The 19,219-nt window shown below is 44.0% G+C and overlaps 1 protein-coding gene across 8 annotated transcripts in view; it reads right to left on the bottom strand.

Moving 5' to 3' along the window:
• si:ch211-207d6.2 (sickle tail protein) overlaps positions 1 to 16,443 on the bottom strand; it is an 89,197-nt gene extending 72,754 nt beyond the window's left edge. For 7 of the 8 annotated variants that reach the window (XM_046321113.1, XM_046321120.1, XM_046321122.1 and 4 more), the window contains exon 1: positions 14,627 to 15,182. In XM_046321113.1, coding sequence (XP_046177069.1) covers positions 14,627 to 14,852 — 226 coding nt within the window. In that variant the 5' untranslated portion in view covers positions 14,853 to 15,182. Of the gene's footprint in view, positions 1 to 14,626; positions 15,183 to 15,987 lie in introns of those variants that run through there. The other variant, XM_046321114.1, reaches the window with a different exon arrangement.
• Positions 16,444 to 19,219: the final 2,776 nt, after the last annotated feature.

Below are 19,219 nucleotides of genomic sequence, written 5' to 3'. Positions count from 1 at the left end.
TTGAGACACTACCTTTAACCCTCACAGTATCTGGTAACCACAGTGAGACTATTTCCTTTTTGATTTTTCGTTCACCTTTTACACCTGTTGTTTTGGGTCATCCCTGGCTAGTATGTCATAATCCTTCTATTAATTGGTCTAGTAATTCTATCCTATCCTGGAACGTTTCTTGTCATGTGAAGTGTTTAATGTCTGCTATCCCTCCTGTTTCTTCTGTCCCCTCTTCTCAGGAGGAACCTGGTGATTTGACAGGAGTGCCGGAGGAATATCATGATCTGCGCACGGTCTTCAGTCGGTCCAGAGCCAACTCCCTTCCTCCTCACCGGTCATATGATTGTAGTATTGATCTCCTTCCGGAGACCACTCCCCCTCGGGGTAGACTATACTCTCTGTCGGCTCCCGAACGTAAGGCTCTCGAGGATTATTTGTCTGTTTCTCTTGACGCCGGCACCGTAGTGCCTTCTTCCTCTCCTGCCGGGCGGGGTTTTTTTTTGTTAAGAAGAAAGACGGTACTCTGCGCCCCTGCGTGGATTATCGAGGGCTGAATGACATAACGGTTAAGAATCGTTATCCGCTTCCCCTTATGTCATCAGCCTTCGAGATTCTGCAGGGAGCCAGGTTCTTTACTAAGTTGGACCTTCGTAACGCTTACCATCTCGTGCGCATCAGAGAGGGGGACGAGTGGAAAACGGCGTTTAACACTCCGTTAGGGCATTTTGAGTACCGGGTTCTGCCGTTTGGTCTCGCTAATGCTCCAGCTGTTTTTCAGGCATTAGTTAATGATGTACTGAGAGACATGCTGAACATCTTTGTTTTTGTCTACCTTGACGATATCCTCGCTTTTGGGTCCTCATTCACCTGCATAACATGGGGTTTGTATTAATTGGGATTGTGTATTATTAGGGGTGTGTCTAGTTAGGCTTGGCTGCCTGAGGCGATTCCTAATTGGAGTCAGCTGATTCTCGTTGTCTCGGATTGGGTACCGTATTTAGGTAGCCTGAGTGCGCGTTGTATTTCGTGGGTGATTGTACCTGTCTCTGTGTTAGTCACCAGATAGGCTGTAATTAGTTTCACTCGTTTGTTGTTTTCGTATTTTCAGTTATTTCATGTACCACTATTATCTTCATTAAAAGTCATGAGTAACCTACACGCTGCATTTCGGTCTGACGCTCTTCAAACAACAGACGAATGACGTTACAGAATCACCCACCACCATTCACAGACCGAGCAGCGTGGGAACTGGCAGGATCTGAAGGTGGACGTTATGGACAACAGAAGCAAGGAGTATACTACGTGGGAAGAAATCGACAGGTGGGCGGCCGAACCAGAGCGAGTGCAGGAGCCCGCCTGGGATTCCCTACAGCAATGCGAAGAGGGCTATACACGTATGGAATCGAAAAGGAAAGCACGGTTATACAGAGCGAAAACCGAAGGTAACGGGGAAAGCACAGAGAGAGAGTGGCTGAGTCAGGAATCAGACCTGAGCCTACTCTCCCTGTTAATAGTGAAGAGCAGTTGCAATGAGAGAGACTGCATCATTTGGAGATTTGGACATGGGAGGAGGAATTAGACGGTAAAGGACCCTGGGCGCAGCCGGGAGAATATCGCCGTCCCAAGGAGGAAATAGAAGCAGCTAAAGCGGAGAGGCGCAAGTATGAGGAGGCAGCACGGCGACGCGGTTGGAAACCGGAAAGTCACCCCAAAAAAATGATTGGGAGGGGCTAAAAGGGAGAATAGTTATGCCAGGTAGGAGACCTGCACATACTCCCTGTGCTCACCATTGGGCTAGAGAGACCGGGCAGGCACCGTGTTATGCTATGGATCGCACGGCGTTTCCAGTGCGGGTGCAGAGCCAGCTGCGACACATACCAGCCCTTCCTATTGGCCGGGCTAGAGTGGGCATCGAGCCAGGTAAGCTTGGGCAGGCTCGGTGCTCAAGAGCTCCAGTGCGCCTGCACGGTCCGGTCTATCCAGAGCCACCTCTACACACCAGTCCTCCGGTAGCAGCTCCCCACACCAGGCTTCCTGTGCGTGTCATCGCGCCAGTACCACCAGTTCCAGCACCACGCACCAGGCCTCCAGTGCGCCTCGCCTGTTCAGCACAGCCAGTGCTTTTCTCCCCTCCTGCGCTATCGGAGTCTCCAGCCTGTTTAGCGCAGCCAGAGCCTTTCTCCTCTCCTGCGCTGCCGGAGTCTCCTGTCTGTCCAGCGCCACCAGTGCTCCCAGTCGGCCCAGCGCGTCCAGTGCGCCTCGCCTGTTCAGCGCAGCCAGAGCTTTTCTCCTCTCCTGCGCTGTTGGAGTCTCCCGCCTGTTTAGCGCAGCCAGAGCCTTTCTCCTCTCCTGCGCTGCCGGAGTCTCCTGTCTGTCCAGCGCCGCCAGTGCTCCCAGTCTGCCCAGCGCCGCCAGTCGGCCCAGCGTCACCAGTCTGCCAGGATCCGCCAGAAGTGCCAGTCTGCCAAGATCTTCTAGATCGGCCAGACAACCTGAATCATCTTGTTCCACCAGCCAGCCAGGATTTACCGGAGCCTACTACCTGCCTGAGCTTCCTCTTAGTACTAGGCTTCCTCTCTGTACTGGGCTGCCTCTCAGTACTAGGCTTCCTCTCTGTACTGGGCTGCCTCTCAGTACCGGGCTTCCCCTCAGTACCGGGCTGCTTCGGTCCCGGGCTGCTCCTCTGTCCTGAGCTGCCCCTCAGTCCTGAGCTGCCCCTCTGTCCCGAGATGCCCCTCTGTCCCGAGATGCCCCTCTGTCCCGAGATGCCCCTCTGTCCCGAGCTGCCCCTCTGTCCCGAGCTGCCCCTCTGTCCCGAGCTGCCCCTCGGTCCCGAGCTGCCCCTCAGTTATGTGGGGATCAGGGTGAGGACTATTAGGCCATGGTCGGCGGAGAAAGGTGGATTATCCCAGGACGTGTAGGGGAGGAACTAGGACATTTATGGAGTGGAGTCCACGTCCCGAGCCAGAACCGCCACCATGGACAGACACCCACCCGGACCCTCCCTATGCTCTCGAGGTGCGTCCCGGAGTCTGCACCTTAGGGGGGAGGGGGTTCTGTCACGCTTTGGTCATTGTATCTTGTGTTTTTGTTATATGTTTGGGTAGGCCAGGGTGTGACATGGGTTTATATGTTGTGTTTCGTATTGGGGTTTGTATTAATTGGGATTGTGTATTATTAGGGGTGTGTCTAGTTAGGCTTGGCTGCCTGAGGCGATTCCTAATTGGAGTCAGCTGATTCTCGTTGTCTCGGATTGGGAACCGTATTTAGGTAGCCTGAGTGTGCGTTGTATTTCGTGGGTGATTGTACCTGTCTCTGTGTTAGTCACCAGATAGGCTGTAATTAGTTTCACTCGTTTGTTGTTTTCGTATTTTCAGTTATTTCATGTACCGCTATTATCTTCATTAAAAGTCATGAGTAACCTACACGCTGCATTTCGGTCTGACTCTCTTCAAACAACAGACGAACGACGTTACACTATCAGCTAAAAACAAGAAGAAGCGGCTCCAGTGGGCACGCGATCGCCAACACTGGACAATTGATTGCGGAGTGGAAAAACATTGCCTGGTCCGACGAATCCCGGTTCCTGTTGCGTCATGCTGATAGAAGAGTCAGGATTTGGCATAAGCGGCATCAGTCCATGGCCTCATCCTGCCTGATGTCAACGGTACAGGCGGGTGGTGGTGTAATGGTGTGGTGAATGTTTTTCTGGCACACGTTAGGTCCCTTGTTTCCATCCCCCGAATAATTCAGGCTGTTCTGGAGGCAAAGGGGATCTGACCTGGTACTAGATGGGTGTACCTAATAAACTGTCCACTGTTTGTATATTTCTTCATGTAGGAACTATCTTCCTTCATGTGCAATCAGTGAAAATATTACATGTTTTTCTCTCAATACCAGAAGGATGACACAAGTTAAGTTTAGTCTAGTGCTGTAGGTTGGCTATCTTTGAATGCAGCAGGTTATTATTCTTAAAGTCATTACTTAATATACACTTAATAAAAATATATTTAAATACCAATAATGGGGTCAATATTACTAATGGTTTATGTAAAAATTTGTGAATTATTTTCAGCTTTATTTTCATGATATTTCACATTGTTCGTCTGCATAATTTAAATCTAACATTTGCATGAGACAAAGTCCACTTGATCAATAGTTTTTGCTCTAATATCCTATGGTGTGACTGGTGCCAATGACATCTATAGTGTCAAAAACTGGTCTGGTGCAGCAATCTAATGTTGCATTTACTTTATATTCTCACAGCTTCTAAGGACATATACAATATCACATACTAAATTTCATGGCCCCATGTCCATCGATTCAGTTCTTATAGCCCTGGTGAGATATGGTGCTATCTAGTGGTGTAGTGTGCCCAACTTAGCATATGCGCTAACATGCATCGAAAGGTACAGTGCGTGCATCTATAGGTACTTTTTTCTTAAAACCATTCAATACTGATGTAATGACTCTAAATACAACACCTTGAGTGAATTTGATGTGTGGTTCATGAGGAGAAGATGATTGCAGATGATTTTGAGCATTAAAGTTACATATGTAAAAAAATGTTTTTAATAGTTTCCTTGGTTTTTGAGATATCAACTCCAAATTCAGTGTGGTTCATCTTAGGCACATTCATGATATTAATGACAGGTTTGATAGGCCACTGTGGAGTCGATTTACAATGGCTTAAATGGACATGTTAAATCAGACATGTACCATGGGCCTACATTCCCCCCAAATTGTAATTTGGTCTTGTGTTTCATGCTAAGAAGATGGAAGTATTTCTTAGCATATTAGGTTACAGTGCCTTCAGAAAGTTGACTTATTTATTGAAAATGAAATACAGGAATATCGCATTTACATACACTATATATACAAAACTATGTGGACACCACTTAAAATGAGTGGATTCCGTTATTTCAGACACACTCATTGCTGACAGGTGTATAAAATCGACCACACAGCCATGCAATCTCCATAGGAAAACATTGGCAGTAGAATGGCCTGACTGAAAAGCTCAGTGATTTACAATGTGTCACCGTCATAGGATTCCACCTTCCCAACATGTTAGTTTGTTAAATGTCTACCGTGCTAGAGCTGTCCTGGTCAACTGTAAGTGCTGTAATTGTGAAGTGGAACTTCTAGGAGCAACTACGGCTCAGCCACGAAGTGGTAGGCCACACAAGCTCACAGAACGGGACTGCCGAGTGCTGAAGTGCGTAAAAATAGTCTGTCCTCGGTTGCAATACTCACTACTGGGTTCCAAACTGCCTCTGGACACGTCGCGTGCGCGAGCATTGAAAAATAAATGTAGAAATCCATGTTATTCAATTATTCCACCCACATTGCTCGCACGCACCAATGACCATCTGCGTTGCCAAGGACTAAAATAGAAGTAATTCCTATTTCGGACGCAGATCGCACTGCAAGTCCTGCCTCTCCCATCTCGTCATTGGTTTATAGAAGCAGGTACCAACGTGCCATCTCCACATTGGTTATACCCACGTGGGTGATTGAAAGACAAAATGTTTTGCCGGTCATCGTGGTAATACTATGAAAGTTTAGATGCCAATCACCATATAAGTTCAAAGATGAAAAAGCCCGGAAGGAGGAGAGATGACTAGAAATGATTCGGTTCGCCGTTTTATGTGTGGATTAATTGCCGGAGTAGAGGACCTTGTGCAGGTAAAATAACAACTCAATGTTTATATCCCAGGACAAATTAACTAGCAACAGCAAGCTAGCTAAATAGGACAAATTAGCTAGCAAGTGCATGCTAACTAGTTAAATTACCATACATGTTTAATGCTTTTCGACCTGTCCCCAAATTAATGTCATTGGTTCAGAGTTTGTTTTGATATTTTAACCTGCGTGTCGTGATCGCGTTTGGTGTAGGGGGACAAAATAAATGTATGCACGATAGCGCACGCTGGTGCACTCGCGCAGCCGGTTTGGGTTCCGTGTTAGAATGTTAAAGTCCTTGAGTGGCACAGCCAAAGCCCAGATTTGAATTCCATTGAAAATCTGTGGAAAGTCTTGAAGATTGCTGCTCACCTCAGCTAACTACCTAACTTAATAGAGCTAGAGAAAATCTGCAAGAAAGAATGGGAGAAAATCCCCAAATCCAGATGTGCAAAGCTGACAGACATACCCAAGATGACTCAAAGCTGTAATTGCCGCCAAAGGTGCTTCTACAAAGTATTGACTCAGGGGTGTGAATACTTATGTAAATGAGACATTTCTGTATTTAATTTTCAATAAATTTGCAAACATTTCTAAAAACATGTTTTCACTTTGTCATTATGGGGTGTTGTGTGTAGATGGGTGAGAAATCTATTTAATCCATTTTGAATTCAGGCTGTAACTCAACAAAATGTGGAATAAGTCAAGGGGTATGAATACTTCCAGAAGACACTGTGTGGGCTAATATGCATCTACTGGTATATTGTTGCCATCTTTGAATGCATCATCTTTATTTTCTCAAACTCTTTAATGACTATTGTGATGAGTGCAAAGAGCAAATTTGGAGTGAATCTGACTTTTAGTCTATGAGAAGATTTGTATGATTATTTTAAGCATTAGCGTTCCATAGTCAAAATAGTTTGTTTACTTTTTTATGTCAATGCCAAACTTAACATGATTAATCATGGTAATGTCTTTGATGACGCCAAAAAGTTTCAGTGGAGAGGATTTACAAAGGATTTAAATAAACACGTAAAATCTGATTTCCTGATTTATCAATAACTCAGGCATTTCTTAATCAATCCCTTAGCTTTTCTCAAACTGCACTGAACAAAAATATAAACTCAACATCAAACAATTACAAAGATTTTACTGAGTTACAGTTCATACAAGGAAATCAGTCAATTGAAATAAATTCATTATTCCCTAATCTATGGATTTCACATGACTGGGCAGGAGCACAGCCATAGGCCTAACCACTTGGGAGCCAAGACCACCCACTGGGGAGCCAGTCCCAGCCAATCGGAATTAGTTTTTCCCTTTATAACAGACAGAACATGTATGCGGTTGTGAGGACGGTTGGATGCACTGCCAAATTCCCTAAAACAACATTGGAAGTGGCTTATGGTAGAGAAATATAACATTCAATTATCTGGCAACATCTCTGGTGGACATTCTTGCAGTCAGCATGTCAATTGAACACTCCCGCATAACTTGAGACATCTTGTGGCTTTGTATTGTGTGACAAAACTCCACATTTTAGAGTGGTCTTTTATTGTCCCCAGCACAAGGTACACCTGTGTAATGGTCATGCTGTTTAATCAGCTTCTTGATATTCCACACCCGTCAGGTGGATGGATTATCTTGGCAAATGAGAAATGCTCACTAACAGGAATGTAAACACATTTGTGCACCACATTTTTGCGAAATAAGCTTTTTGTGTGTATGGAACATTTCTGTGATTTTTTATTTTAGCTCATGAGACATGGAACCAACACTTTACATGTAGCGTTTATATTTTTGTTCAGTATAAGTTAGGAGGTAACATGGGTCTACATACCCAAATTTGGTGTTATTTGGACTTAAATGAGAAGCTTTCCAAAATGTCCAGGTTGGAGAAAAATCTGTCCTAACAAAACTTATGGGTCCTTGAGGCAAATGAAGAAATACACCTACATACAGTACAAAGTTTCAATCCTCTAGGTCAAACGGGTTGACAGATATTTGGGTTTAAGTGAGACCGCATATAGGCCAATCGGTGCCATTCTTTTTGACCAAGTTACTCATGGCCTCTACATACAAAGTCAAATAACTCAAGTATAGATTGGTAATTAGAAAGAAAGTTACCAAGCTACAGTATACTTGAGTTATTTGATCAATGAAAAAAAAAACATCTGAGATGAACAACAGCTTCGCTGTGAACCCCTAATTATAGGGTATAAAGGCAGTCTGGTCTAGAGGAGGCAGACTACATATTGTTGATATTGTGAGACTGGAGTTGTTTTTTATCTGATGCACTTCACTGAGTCTGAAGGCTGGGACATTCAGCCTTGAAAATATGCTATGAAATAGTATGTGACAAGGTTTTATAAAGCCGCATGAGCTAGAAAAACAAAATCTTATGAGACCGTTTTGAAAGATGAGTCCTGGGAGAGCAAAGCAATACCGTAGTAATATTTTACTCTTCCTTTCTGTCTGCTCACAAGGCTACTTACCCATCCTTTTAAGACCCCTCGTTCACTAGGAATGCATCCCAAATGGATCTCTTTTTCTTGTAGTGCACCAAGGCATCTGGTCAAAAGTAGTGCTCTGTGTAGGGAATAGGGTGCCACTTGGAAAGAGCCTAGCTCTATCAACTCATACAGATCTACTGATCACTGACTTTAACACAAGTTATCCCAAGGATTCCCCCTCCCCCTTTTTACACTCCTGAAGGATGTTGGTGTGTCTGTTAAGTGAAAATTCACTTATCTTTCAATGATCTAGATTGCCCAACAATTTAATCAAAAATCTATTCCCGTATCCATCTCATGTAAAGACATGGGGAGGTACGCCACACCCACTTTAAATCAAAACCTGTGTTCAATGTAATTTACTTAATTGACCCTTCAGTCAGTTTTCAAAGATGTTGAGAGGGTGGAATTGATGTGTTGCCTGAAATAGCCTACAGCCTACTATATACAGTATAACACTGTTGGCATACTGTAGCAATAAAACACCTAATAAACACAGACTTTCACAATAATCAATGCCTCACATGACATCAACGTGTTGCTTGGTTCAGGGTAGCATTTTATAAATAGCATAGAAGTCTGAACTGATCCTTTAGTGTTTAACACATGCCCTATTATGCTCATTATCAGCTGTTATTAACTTTGCCAACCACAGTTTCCAAATACATTTTCTTTATTGGTAATTTGGCATGCTATCACAAAGACTAGGTAAATAAATGTGAATGACAATAGTTTCAGTGACCTCGTGTGAACTTGACCAAACATGGCTTTAGGGTACGCTCTAATCAGTTTATACAGAATGTGCGTACTTCATCTCTCCCTAGCTTGTTCATCCTTGTTGCATGGCTTAGATCTCACATTATGCCCCCAGCACTAGTATGCGGGGGAGTGTTTTTAATAACTGTCTTGGTGGGGGCTGTCAAGCATGTGCTGTGCAACAAAATGTTACAACAATAAAAGCATGGAACATGAATGTCCTTACATACTAACTGTAACAGGTTATGGACACCAAGAGAGAGGGACATCCAGAATTTGTATTGCATGTTTTTTTTGCCTTTGGTGGCTCTATTAGCTATAATAACATACAGCTACAGGCTGTAAGTACGCTCCTCTATTGGCCTGTGAATCTACCAGAGGGAAGAAAAACAAACACCAATGAAAACTTTCATTTTAAAGCGTTCTTTTAAAATAAATAACTGCAGGTTAGCTAGGTAGTTACTGTAAGTCAATCTGAGTTAATCATAAACTTGGTTGAGAAGGGGTCCAGTTCTCGTTATAAGGAGTCATTTGGAGAATTAGGGATGGTTTTCCGAATGGGAGAGCAGGAATTTCTATTGTTTATGAGAACACTGGCCTCGATGATGTCATCTGTATGCATCTCATCCCGAGACTAAACCAAAGCCACAGAAATAGCCATGTCACGCCAGTATCACCTAAATCATTATTAACAAGGGAACAAAATGAAGTCTAAATCAATTGAGCAGCTGTTTCAGATGTGTTGAGTTCATGAAAGCATGCATCGCTGTTGTGGCTATAAAAAAAAGACATGTCATTAGGGCTGTAGTGTAGAGGCTGTAGAGGTGGGAGGTGGGGGTTGGGACGGACAGGGCCGGGCAGACTTCCGTCTGATCTGAAATCACGCAGCTGTCAGAGCGAATCAGAATCAGGGTCTGTGAGCTAGGCTGCTGCCTGAGATGACACAAGGATTGCCATAATTAACAGATCACATGGGTTACGTAACTGAAAATGAAGTGACTTGGTCAAAATGAAAAAGGTCTGTTAGATCCAATAATACACAGATAAGGGTTTTTAGGTAATAAACGATACAATGTAATGAAAAAAGTATCATTCACATCCTAAATCCATTTCTACTCCACATCATGACAAACAGTCTTCACGTTGCAATTGACAGAGCACTTAGGTTAAATTTTACAAGAGGATTGTACATTTCAGTGGATAATTATTCTTATAACAATACCATCAGATTTGCCCATTAGTTTAATCTAGTGGATATTGATGTTTAAAAGTATAAACTTTAAATCCTGTCAACACTTGCTCAGAAACCAGTATCTTTATCTAAAAAACAGGCATCCACTTTGAAGCTGAAACCTGATGAGAACTGTCTTTGCTTTAAAATGAAGTGTTTTACAGTTATTTTCAGGACAACCAGGGCTACAAGTAGAACAGATAACAATTTGACATAAACAGTTACAGTCGTGGTTTTATTGACAAATGTCAATAAAAACTAAGGTCCGTCAAAGCAAAAACCTGATAACAATTCATTTATATGAATACTGTAAGTACAGAAATGGTTTGCTCAATGGGAAATGAATATCTAACTACTCAGTGACAACTGTGTGGAGTTTGGAGTTTGTGACAGCAACTATGTGAGCTTATTACAGTATCATAGACACTACAGTATGTCCTATGATTTCCTATGATCTTACATTTACATTTACATTTAAGTCATTTAGCAGACGCTCTTATCCAGAGCGACTTACAAATTGGTGCATTCACCTTATGACATCCAGTGGAACAGCCACTTTACAATAGTGCATCTACATATTTTAAGGGGGGGTGAGAAGGATTACTTTATCCTATCCTAGGTATTCCTTAAAGAGGTGGGGTTTCAGGTGTCTCCGGAAGGTTGATTGATTCCGCTGTCCTGGCGTCGTGAGGGAGTTTGTTCCACCATTGGGGAGCCAGAGCAGCGAACAGTTTTGACTGAGCTGAGCGGGAACTGTACTTCCTCAGTGGTAGGGAGGCGAGCAGGCCAGAGGTGGATGAACGCAGTGCCCTTATTTGGGTGTAGGGCCTGATTGGAGGTACTGAGGTGCCGTTCCCTCACAGCTCCGTAGGCAAGCACCATGGTCTTGTAGCGGATGCGAGCTTCAACTGGAAGCCAGTGGAGAGAGTGGAGGAGCGGGGTGACGTGAGAAACTTGGGAAGGTTGAACACCAGACGGGCTGCGGCGTTCTGGATGAGTTGTAGGGGTTTAATGGCACAGGCAGGGAGCCCAGCCAACAGCGAGTTGCAGTAATCCAGACGGGAGATGACAAGTGCCTGGATTAGGACCTTTTGTGTGAGGCAAGGTCATCTGCGGATGTTGTAGAGCATGAACCTACAGGAACGGGCCACCGCCTTGATGTTAGTTGAGAACGACAGGGTGTTGTCCAGGATCACGCCAAGGTTCTATTCTGGGAGGAGGACACAATGGAGTTATCAACCGTGATGGCGAGATCATGGAACGGGCAGTCCTTCCCCGGGAGGAAGAGCAGCTCCGTCTTGCCGAAGTTCAGCTTGAGGTGGTGATCCGTCATCCACACTGATATGTCTGCCAGACATGCAGAGATGCGATTCGCCACCTGGTCATCAGAAGGGGGAAAGGAGAAGATTAATTGTGTGTCGTCTGCATAGCAATGATAGGAGAGACCATGTGAGGTTATGACAGAGCCAAGTGACTTGGTGTATAGCGAGAATAGGAGAGGGCCTAGAACAGAGCCCTGGGGGACACCAGTGGTGAGAGCGCATGGTGAGGAGACAGATTCTCGCCACGCCACCTGGTAGGAGCGACCTGTCAGGTAGGACGCAATCAGCGTGGGCCACGCCGGAGATGCCCAACTCGGAGAGGGTGGAGAGGAGGATCTGATGGTTCACAGTCAGCCGATAGGTCTAGAAGGATGAGAGCAGAGGAGAGAGAGTTAGCTTTAGCTTCCGTGATCAGTCTCAGTTGAATGACTAGTCTTGAAACCTGACTGATTTGGATCAGAAGGTCATTCTGAGAGAGATAGCGGGAGAGCTGACCAAGGACGGCACGTTCAAGAGTTTTGCTGGTCTGTAGTTGTTGACATCGGAGGGATCGAGTGTAGGTTTTTTCAGAAGGGGTGCAACTCTCGCTCTCTTGAAGACGGAAGGGACGTTCAATAAGTTGAGTTAAGGGAGAAGGTCTGGAAATGGTCTGGAGAAAGAGGAGGGAGGGGCATAGCTGGTCTCTGGAGTTGTTGACATTCGGGGATCGATTTTTTCAGAGGGGTGCAACTCTCGCTCTCTGAAGACGGAAGGGACGTGTTGGTCTGGAGAAGAGAGGGAGGGGATAGGGTCAAGCGGGCAGGTTGTTGGGCGGCCGGCCGTCACAAGACGCGAGATTTCATCTGGAGAGAGAGGGGAGAAAGAGGTCAGAGCACAGGGTAGGGCACTGTGAGCAGAACCAGCGGTGTCGTTTGACTTAGCAAACGAGGATCGGATGTCGTCGACCTTCTTTTCAAAATGGTTGACGAAGTCATCTGCAGAGAGGGAGGAGGGGGGAGGGGGAGGAGGATTCAGGAGGGAGGAGAAGGTGGCAAAGAGCTTCCTAGGGTTAGAGGCAGATGCTTGGAATTTAGAGTGGTAGAAAGTGGCTTTAGCAGCAGAGACAGAGGAGGAAAATGTAGAGAGGAGGGAGTGAAAGGATGCCAGGTCCGCAGGGAGGCGAGTTTTCCTCCATTTCCGCTCGGCTGCCCGGAGCCCTGTTCTGTGAGCTCGCAATCTTCTATGTAGAAGAACCCCTTACCTTCTAACGACTCTTGTGTAGCTTGTGAGAGTCATAGAGAAAAACATGTTTGTGTTCGTGGGAGTCTCAGCTTTTCATAGATTGCTTTCAATAGTTTGTAGCTCAAATCATTTGGACTCTACAGACGATTTTGTAAAAAAAAGACCTGGCCCTGCGGCTCCTTCGGGATCTGTCGTTGTCTCACAAACACCGCTGTTGCTCAGCCACCGTTAATCACACAGGCTAATGGTTGGTATCTACGGATGCAGAAAATAATATACGAATTCAATGGTACAACCCAGTCTGTAGCTTAAACAGACAATGTATAAAAGGGGTTAGAAGGCACAAAAGTCATCAGGTTAATACTACAGTTTTGGGTGATCTTGCAGCTTAGATATTGACATATGCACTGATAATTACCACCAGACTGTGTCCAGTGGCAGGCATTGTGATGCGTCAAAAGATTTAGATCAACGGAAAACAGTATAATTATTATTTGACAAAAAATATATAGAGCAACTGGCAGCAACATGCTGAATTGTGAGTAGCTACAACTTACATTTGAATATTAGAATTGACAATACTAACTAAAACACAATTAACAACAGATGTAGACAATGAAAGATGAGATCATCATCAACTGTTAAGCAGGCGAACCATGGCTGGGATGGCCCTCGTGATGAATCATTCACACACTAAAACTCAACAGGTTATTTACTCCCAACTAAATTGCAAAACTACTATCACTCACAATAGAAGACCAAGTTCAGTACTATTCTATTCTATTTTAAGTCTACTCTATGTCACTTGCATGTGACAGCAAGTGTGAGAGGATTTTAAGCCGAGGGCTCAGTGTGAGAAGTGCAGTTTGTCACAATGTATGGAGAAAGGGAAGACATTTCAAAAATCGGCTGGTTAAAGGGTAATTTAGCAGAACAGTCTTGTATCATGTCCTGAGAGGAGAGCAGAGGCTTAGTGTTCAGATCTTTCTCTGAATACATGGTGTTAAGCCTGCCACTGGCAGCAACTGACGATAGATAGACAGCCACAGGAAATGTCATCTCTTAGTTATAGGCCATGTATCGCAGCCATTGTTCGTCAGCTCAAATTATATATTAAACCTAGAGGGAACCTGAGTTCACGCACAGGCTCATTTGTACCCTGGATAGTGTGAGAAATGGTTTTTCTCTATGCGACTGATTCCAGCTGCAGAGTTGGCAAGGTTCAATTCAAAACGGTACAATTTGCAATCAGAGGGTCTGCAGCAGCAGTTACTTTTGAACCGGGGCAGGAGATTAACCCAACTTTACTGAAAGAGAATGTGATGATAAGAGGGGAAATGTAACTAATCAGCACAATGATAGCTAAAAGGGTGGACCCCAGGGCTTAATCCACTGGCCGCTGAGGGGGCCTAGGCAGAACAATGTGGCCAGACTCATGTGCTTCACCCAGGAATGCATGACAATACAAAATAGCCCTCTGACAGGGTGATCTAAGCCCTCCACATACTGTACAGTGTGTGTGTGTGTGTGTGTGTGTGTGTGTGTGTGTGTGTGTGTGTGTGTGTGTGTGTGTGTGTGTGTGTGTGTGTGTGTGTGTGTGTGTGTGTGTGTGTGTGTGTGTGTGTGTGTGTGTGTGTGTGTGTGTGTGTGTGAGGGCGATAGAGAGAGAGAGAGTGTGAGAGTGTTGGTGGGGTGATCATGACTGATGCACAGAAGCATGTACTGTACATAATCAGATTTAATTTGTGGTGTATTGACTTTGACACAATGTCATTGTCAATACAATATCCTATGGCTCATACAGTACATGATCAGAAAACAATGAGTTAGTAAATTACTACTAAAGTCTTGCAGTACAGTAGTAAGTGCCTTAGACTATGAACTTAAAGACTTTTGAGAGTTCCTACCTTTGGGTGTGATGGAGCTGGACTGTTGGTGTCCTTCCTCCAGGGGTGTCTGCTGGACAGGTTTGGGTCTCACTACATGTAGGTTCCCCTCACTCCCAGCCCTCATCAGCCTCTCCCCGACCCGCAGCATACAGGATCGGTTACCCACCGGGCAATCCTTCCTCTGAGAGGGCTGCTTGGACCCTGCCGATGAGGGTCTGCCCAGCCTGGATGACTTGGATGTCATCTTTCCACCGTCAACAAGAATTCCGGTCAGATAGTCCAGGGCGTCTTGTATATCCCTCTAGCTGGCTCCTCTCTCTCACACACTTCTGCCAGTCTGTCTGTCCAGTTGGTAATCAAACTCTCAGTAGTCTGAGTGCCAAGCCTTGACCGGACACAGAGGATTAGCTGTCTAACAAGAAAAAAGTATCTTTAGACAAAGCCCAGCTCCTTAGTTAGATAGGACGTAGTTCATCAGCATGATTCCACATGTGCACTCTGCTGTGCCTTGCAGTACAACGGTCTGTGAGTCTGCATTGGGAGAGTCAGAAGCCTCACAAGCTCTCTCTCTCTCTCTCTCTCTCTCTCTCTCTCTCTCTCTCTCTCTCTCTCTCTCTCTCTCTCTCTCTCTCTCTCTCTCTCTCTCTCTCTCTCTCTCTCTCTCTCTCTCTCTCTCTCTCTCTCTCTCTCTCTCTCTCTCTCTCTCTCTCTCTCTCTCTCTCTCTCTCTCTCTCTCTCTCTCTCTCAACTGATGCTTACATGATCCCACACTGGTGACAAATGACCTCTAATCTAGTCGAACGGATGCCAGGGTAACGGTAAAACCCTTCCTTAATATGAAGGTAATCTCAGCACGGAACGTTTAGCCTACACAGTATTAATGGCATAAGGTTGCAGAGAGCACAGATGATTACAGTTTAACGGTTGTCCTGCTTCTGCTGAGTATGCATGGATGCCAGCGCATGCAGGCAGCTACAACCTCACTAAATAGTGTGTCGTGCTCTCCGATAGGCTGCCTCAGGGAAATCTGCTTGCTGGTTAGTAGAGTTCACATCATTAGAGACGACAGATATAGAGGTAAACTAACAGAAAAGTTGTAATTTAGGATAATGGTAGGCTACATAGAGACAACAGGGAATTGGTTCATTGTTAGAATATCTCGGAATAATGAGTGTTTTTTTGGGACAAAATCCAAACAGTTGATGTGGGTTTAGATGACAGGGGAGATTGGATGTGTTAGAACATGCCATGACAGAAAACAGTAACAACTAAAATACAAAATACAAATAAATATAACATATTACAAGTAAATAAAAAGCTGGTTATATATAAAATATAACATCTTATTGGACAATAAAAGGTCAGATAAAATACCTTACTGTAGCATAGTGTGCACATGTCAAAATCCACCTGAATAACATGACATGAAAGCCTTTATAGAAAATCAAACCCCAGTAGAACCAAACCAGACAAATCTGAAACGGGTAAAAAAGAAAAAAACACCACGGGCAAGTGTCACGCCCTGACCTGTTTCACCTGTCTTTGTGATTGTTTCCACCCACCACCAGGTGTCATCTGTTTTCCCCATTAGTTCCCGGTGTTTCTATCCCTGTGTTTCCTGTCTCTCTGTGCCAGTTCGTCTTGTTTTGCCAAGTCAACCAGCGTTTTTTCCTAGCTCCTATTTCTGCCCGTCTCTGTTTTTTCCTAGCCCTCCTGGTTTTGACCCTTGCCTGTCCTGACACCGAATCCGCCTGCCTGATCACTCTGCCTGGCCTGACCTCGAGCCTGCCTATCGCCTGGTACTGTTTGGACTCTGACCTGATCACTGAACCCCTGCCTGGCCTGACCTCGAGCCTGCCTATCGCCTGGTACTGGTTGGACTCTGACCTGGTTTATAAACTCTCGCCTGTCCCCAACCTGCTTTTTTGCCTGCCCCTTTTGTTATAATAAATATCAGAGCTCAACCATCTGCCCCCTGTGTCTGCATTTGGGTCTCGCCTTGTGCCCTTATAGCAAGAGACATAATGCAGATGTGCTGCCATGCGAGACAGTCCCCGGTCCTTCCCTCGTTGGAAGGATCGGGAGCATTCAGGAAGTATAACTGACCCAGTTGTGCTCCCAGCCTCCATAGCCTAAAGAAAATTAGGATGTGACAGTCAGATAAACAGAGCCAGGAAATCACAAATGAAAGGCATCATGTCAACTGAATACAATCTCTAAGCATTCTCTGTGGGCACATTTACAAAACATACGTATGTAACAACTTATCCTAAATGTTTGGTTGGATTTAGTTTAAACGTAATAATAGATGATCTTTAAATACTCCCTTCTATTAAAAGAGTATATGTAGGTTATTGTGGTGAAATTCATCTGTTTGTGTTGCTGGTTGGAACTATCCTTATAGCCACATGAACCAACAGTACAGGACCTAAATGTGGGGTGATGGACTGTGGTTCAGCCCTGTGGCTCAGCTTCTCACTAAACCAGTGATCTCCACTCTCCCTATCCTACTGGACCTCCTGGAGTTAAACTAAATGATCTGTATTAAAATCCTCTATAAAGTCCTGGCCACTTCATAGTTAAGTGACCCAGTTCAATCATATAGTATAAGGGACCAATTATCTCTGTAGTGGTGGTGGAAGAGAATCTTCCATTGGACTGTTCCCTCATCATGATACTGACACGGGATGGTCAAACTTCATCATCACAAGAACAGCCCTGGGTGGCTCCATGGCATTTGGTCATGAGAAAGCATTGCATTGGTAACCGTCCCTAAATACTGGTGACTAAATATTGAAACATTGAAGACAACTACTGCCGTAACCATTTCTGTTGGTGAAAATGAGTTTCTGAAATTCTTACCTTCAAATTGTACGCTAAACATGTCTTGAAGAATATTATTGTCTTCAATAAGAGTAGACAGACCCCCAGACTATCTGAAACACAGCCAAATAATTCCTCAATCTTATATTCATAAACAGGACAGTCACAACTAAGTATATTATTTATTGACAAAACATTTCAGATGTAGACTGTTTATTTTTAAAATCACTGAACTCAAAATGACCCATTGTGCAATTTTCCCGAGACCAATTTAAATGTCATAGGCTACTACGTGCTAAAACACTCACTGGTGTAAAGTACTTAAGTCGTTTTTAGGGGTATCTTTACTATACAATTTTTTTTGACAACTTTTACTTCACTATATATCTAAAAAAAAAAGATGTACTTTTTACTCCATACATTTTCGCTGACACCCAAAAAGTTCTTGTTACATTTTGAATGCTTAGCAGGACAGGGAAATGGTCTAATTCCCACTTATCAAGAGAACATCCCTGGTCATCCCTACTGCTTCTGATCTGGCGGACTCACTAAACACACATGCGTCATTTGTAAATGTCTGAGTGTTGGTGTGTACCCCTGGCTAACCGTCAATTTACAAAATAGGAAAACGGTGCCGTATGGTTTGCTTAATATATAAGAATTTAAGAATGTGAAATGATTTATACTTTTACTTTTGATACTTAAGCATATTTTAGCAATTCTACTGGGTGACTTTCACTTTTACTTGTGTCATTTTCTATTAAGGTATCTTTACTTTTACTCAAGTATGACAATTGGGTACTTTTTCTACCACTGAAAACACTATGTTCTAAAGTGTACACGCAGTATATGCAATACAGAATAATAGGACCATATACTGTAGATAAGATGCATCATTAATTGTCATCATAATAATTAAGATCACTGTCATGTATAGGTGTGTGGTCTATTTGCAGGCTAATGTCGCAAAATATCTCCCACCACATGTTACAGAGGGAGACAGTTTCTGCTGTCATGATTCTCTGAAGCAAGAATAAAATGGCTTTAATAGGGGTTTATTTTCAGCAGTCCAACACTCTCCCTTCATGTCTTGAGGAAGGGCCAAGGGGGTTTCCCTAGCCCTGAGAAAGGGTATACACACAGGCAAGGAAGCACACAGAGGTCCCTAGCTATCCTCTTAGAGTTATAGGAATATAACCTGTCACAAGTAGTATAAGCAGTATGTGGTGGGCACTTGAGTAGGCACTGTTTTACAATGGGGCAATTTGATCAATTCAAAACTAAATAAAGCCTTGTATAGAAAAGTCAGAAACATTATAGGGAATGCTTAAACATTTATACCACCGAGGGTTAAACATCACCTTTATGTAGCTAATAGTCCATGACAGGTGTTGATAGCGTGACACATTCTGTGCTTTTCGCAGAACATTGCTCACACAGGCTAGAGGGTGATTTTTTCAATGTAAGTGAATGTTAGTATGTACTGTATTCTTAAATATCCCAAATCTATTGAGAACCAGATAATTGTAGCTCTACTCTAGTTTTGTTATTGATACTGAATTACTTATTTAAGGTGGGGTCCTGGAACCAGCATTTTTCTTTAAAGAACTGTCTTCTCAGAGCTCTCTCTGGGGCCCTCGTGTGGTCAGACATGTATCATATTTGGTACATTTTTCAGACCCTTGGCTGTTGAAAGAAGCCTCACCTATGATTACACCAGTTTTACCTTACAGTAGTCATATACTATGCTTCATCAGTCAATGTAAAATCACATTTTAAGTACCAAAA

Source organism: Oncorhynchus gorbuscha, linkage group LG22, assembly GCF_021184085.1.
Source record: "Oncorhynchus gorbuscha isolate QuinsamMale2020 ecotype Even-year linkage group LG22, OgorEven_v1.0, whole genome shotgun sequence".
Classification (NCBI taxonomy): Eukaryota; Metazoa; Chordata; class Actinopteri; order Salmoniformes; family Salmonidae; genus Oncorhynchus; species Oncorhynchus gorbuscha.
This window is presented reverse-complemented; position numbering and strand designations above follow the sequence as displayed.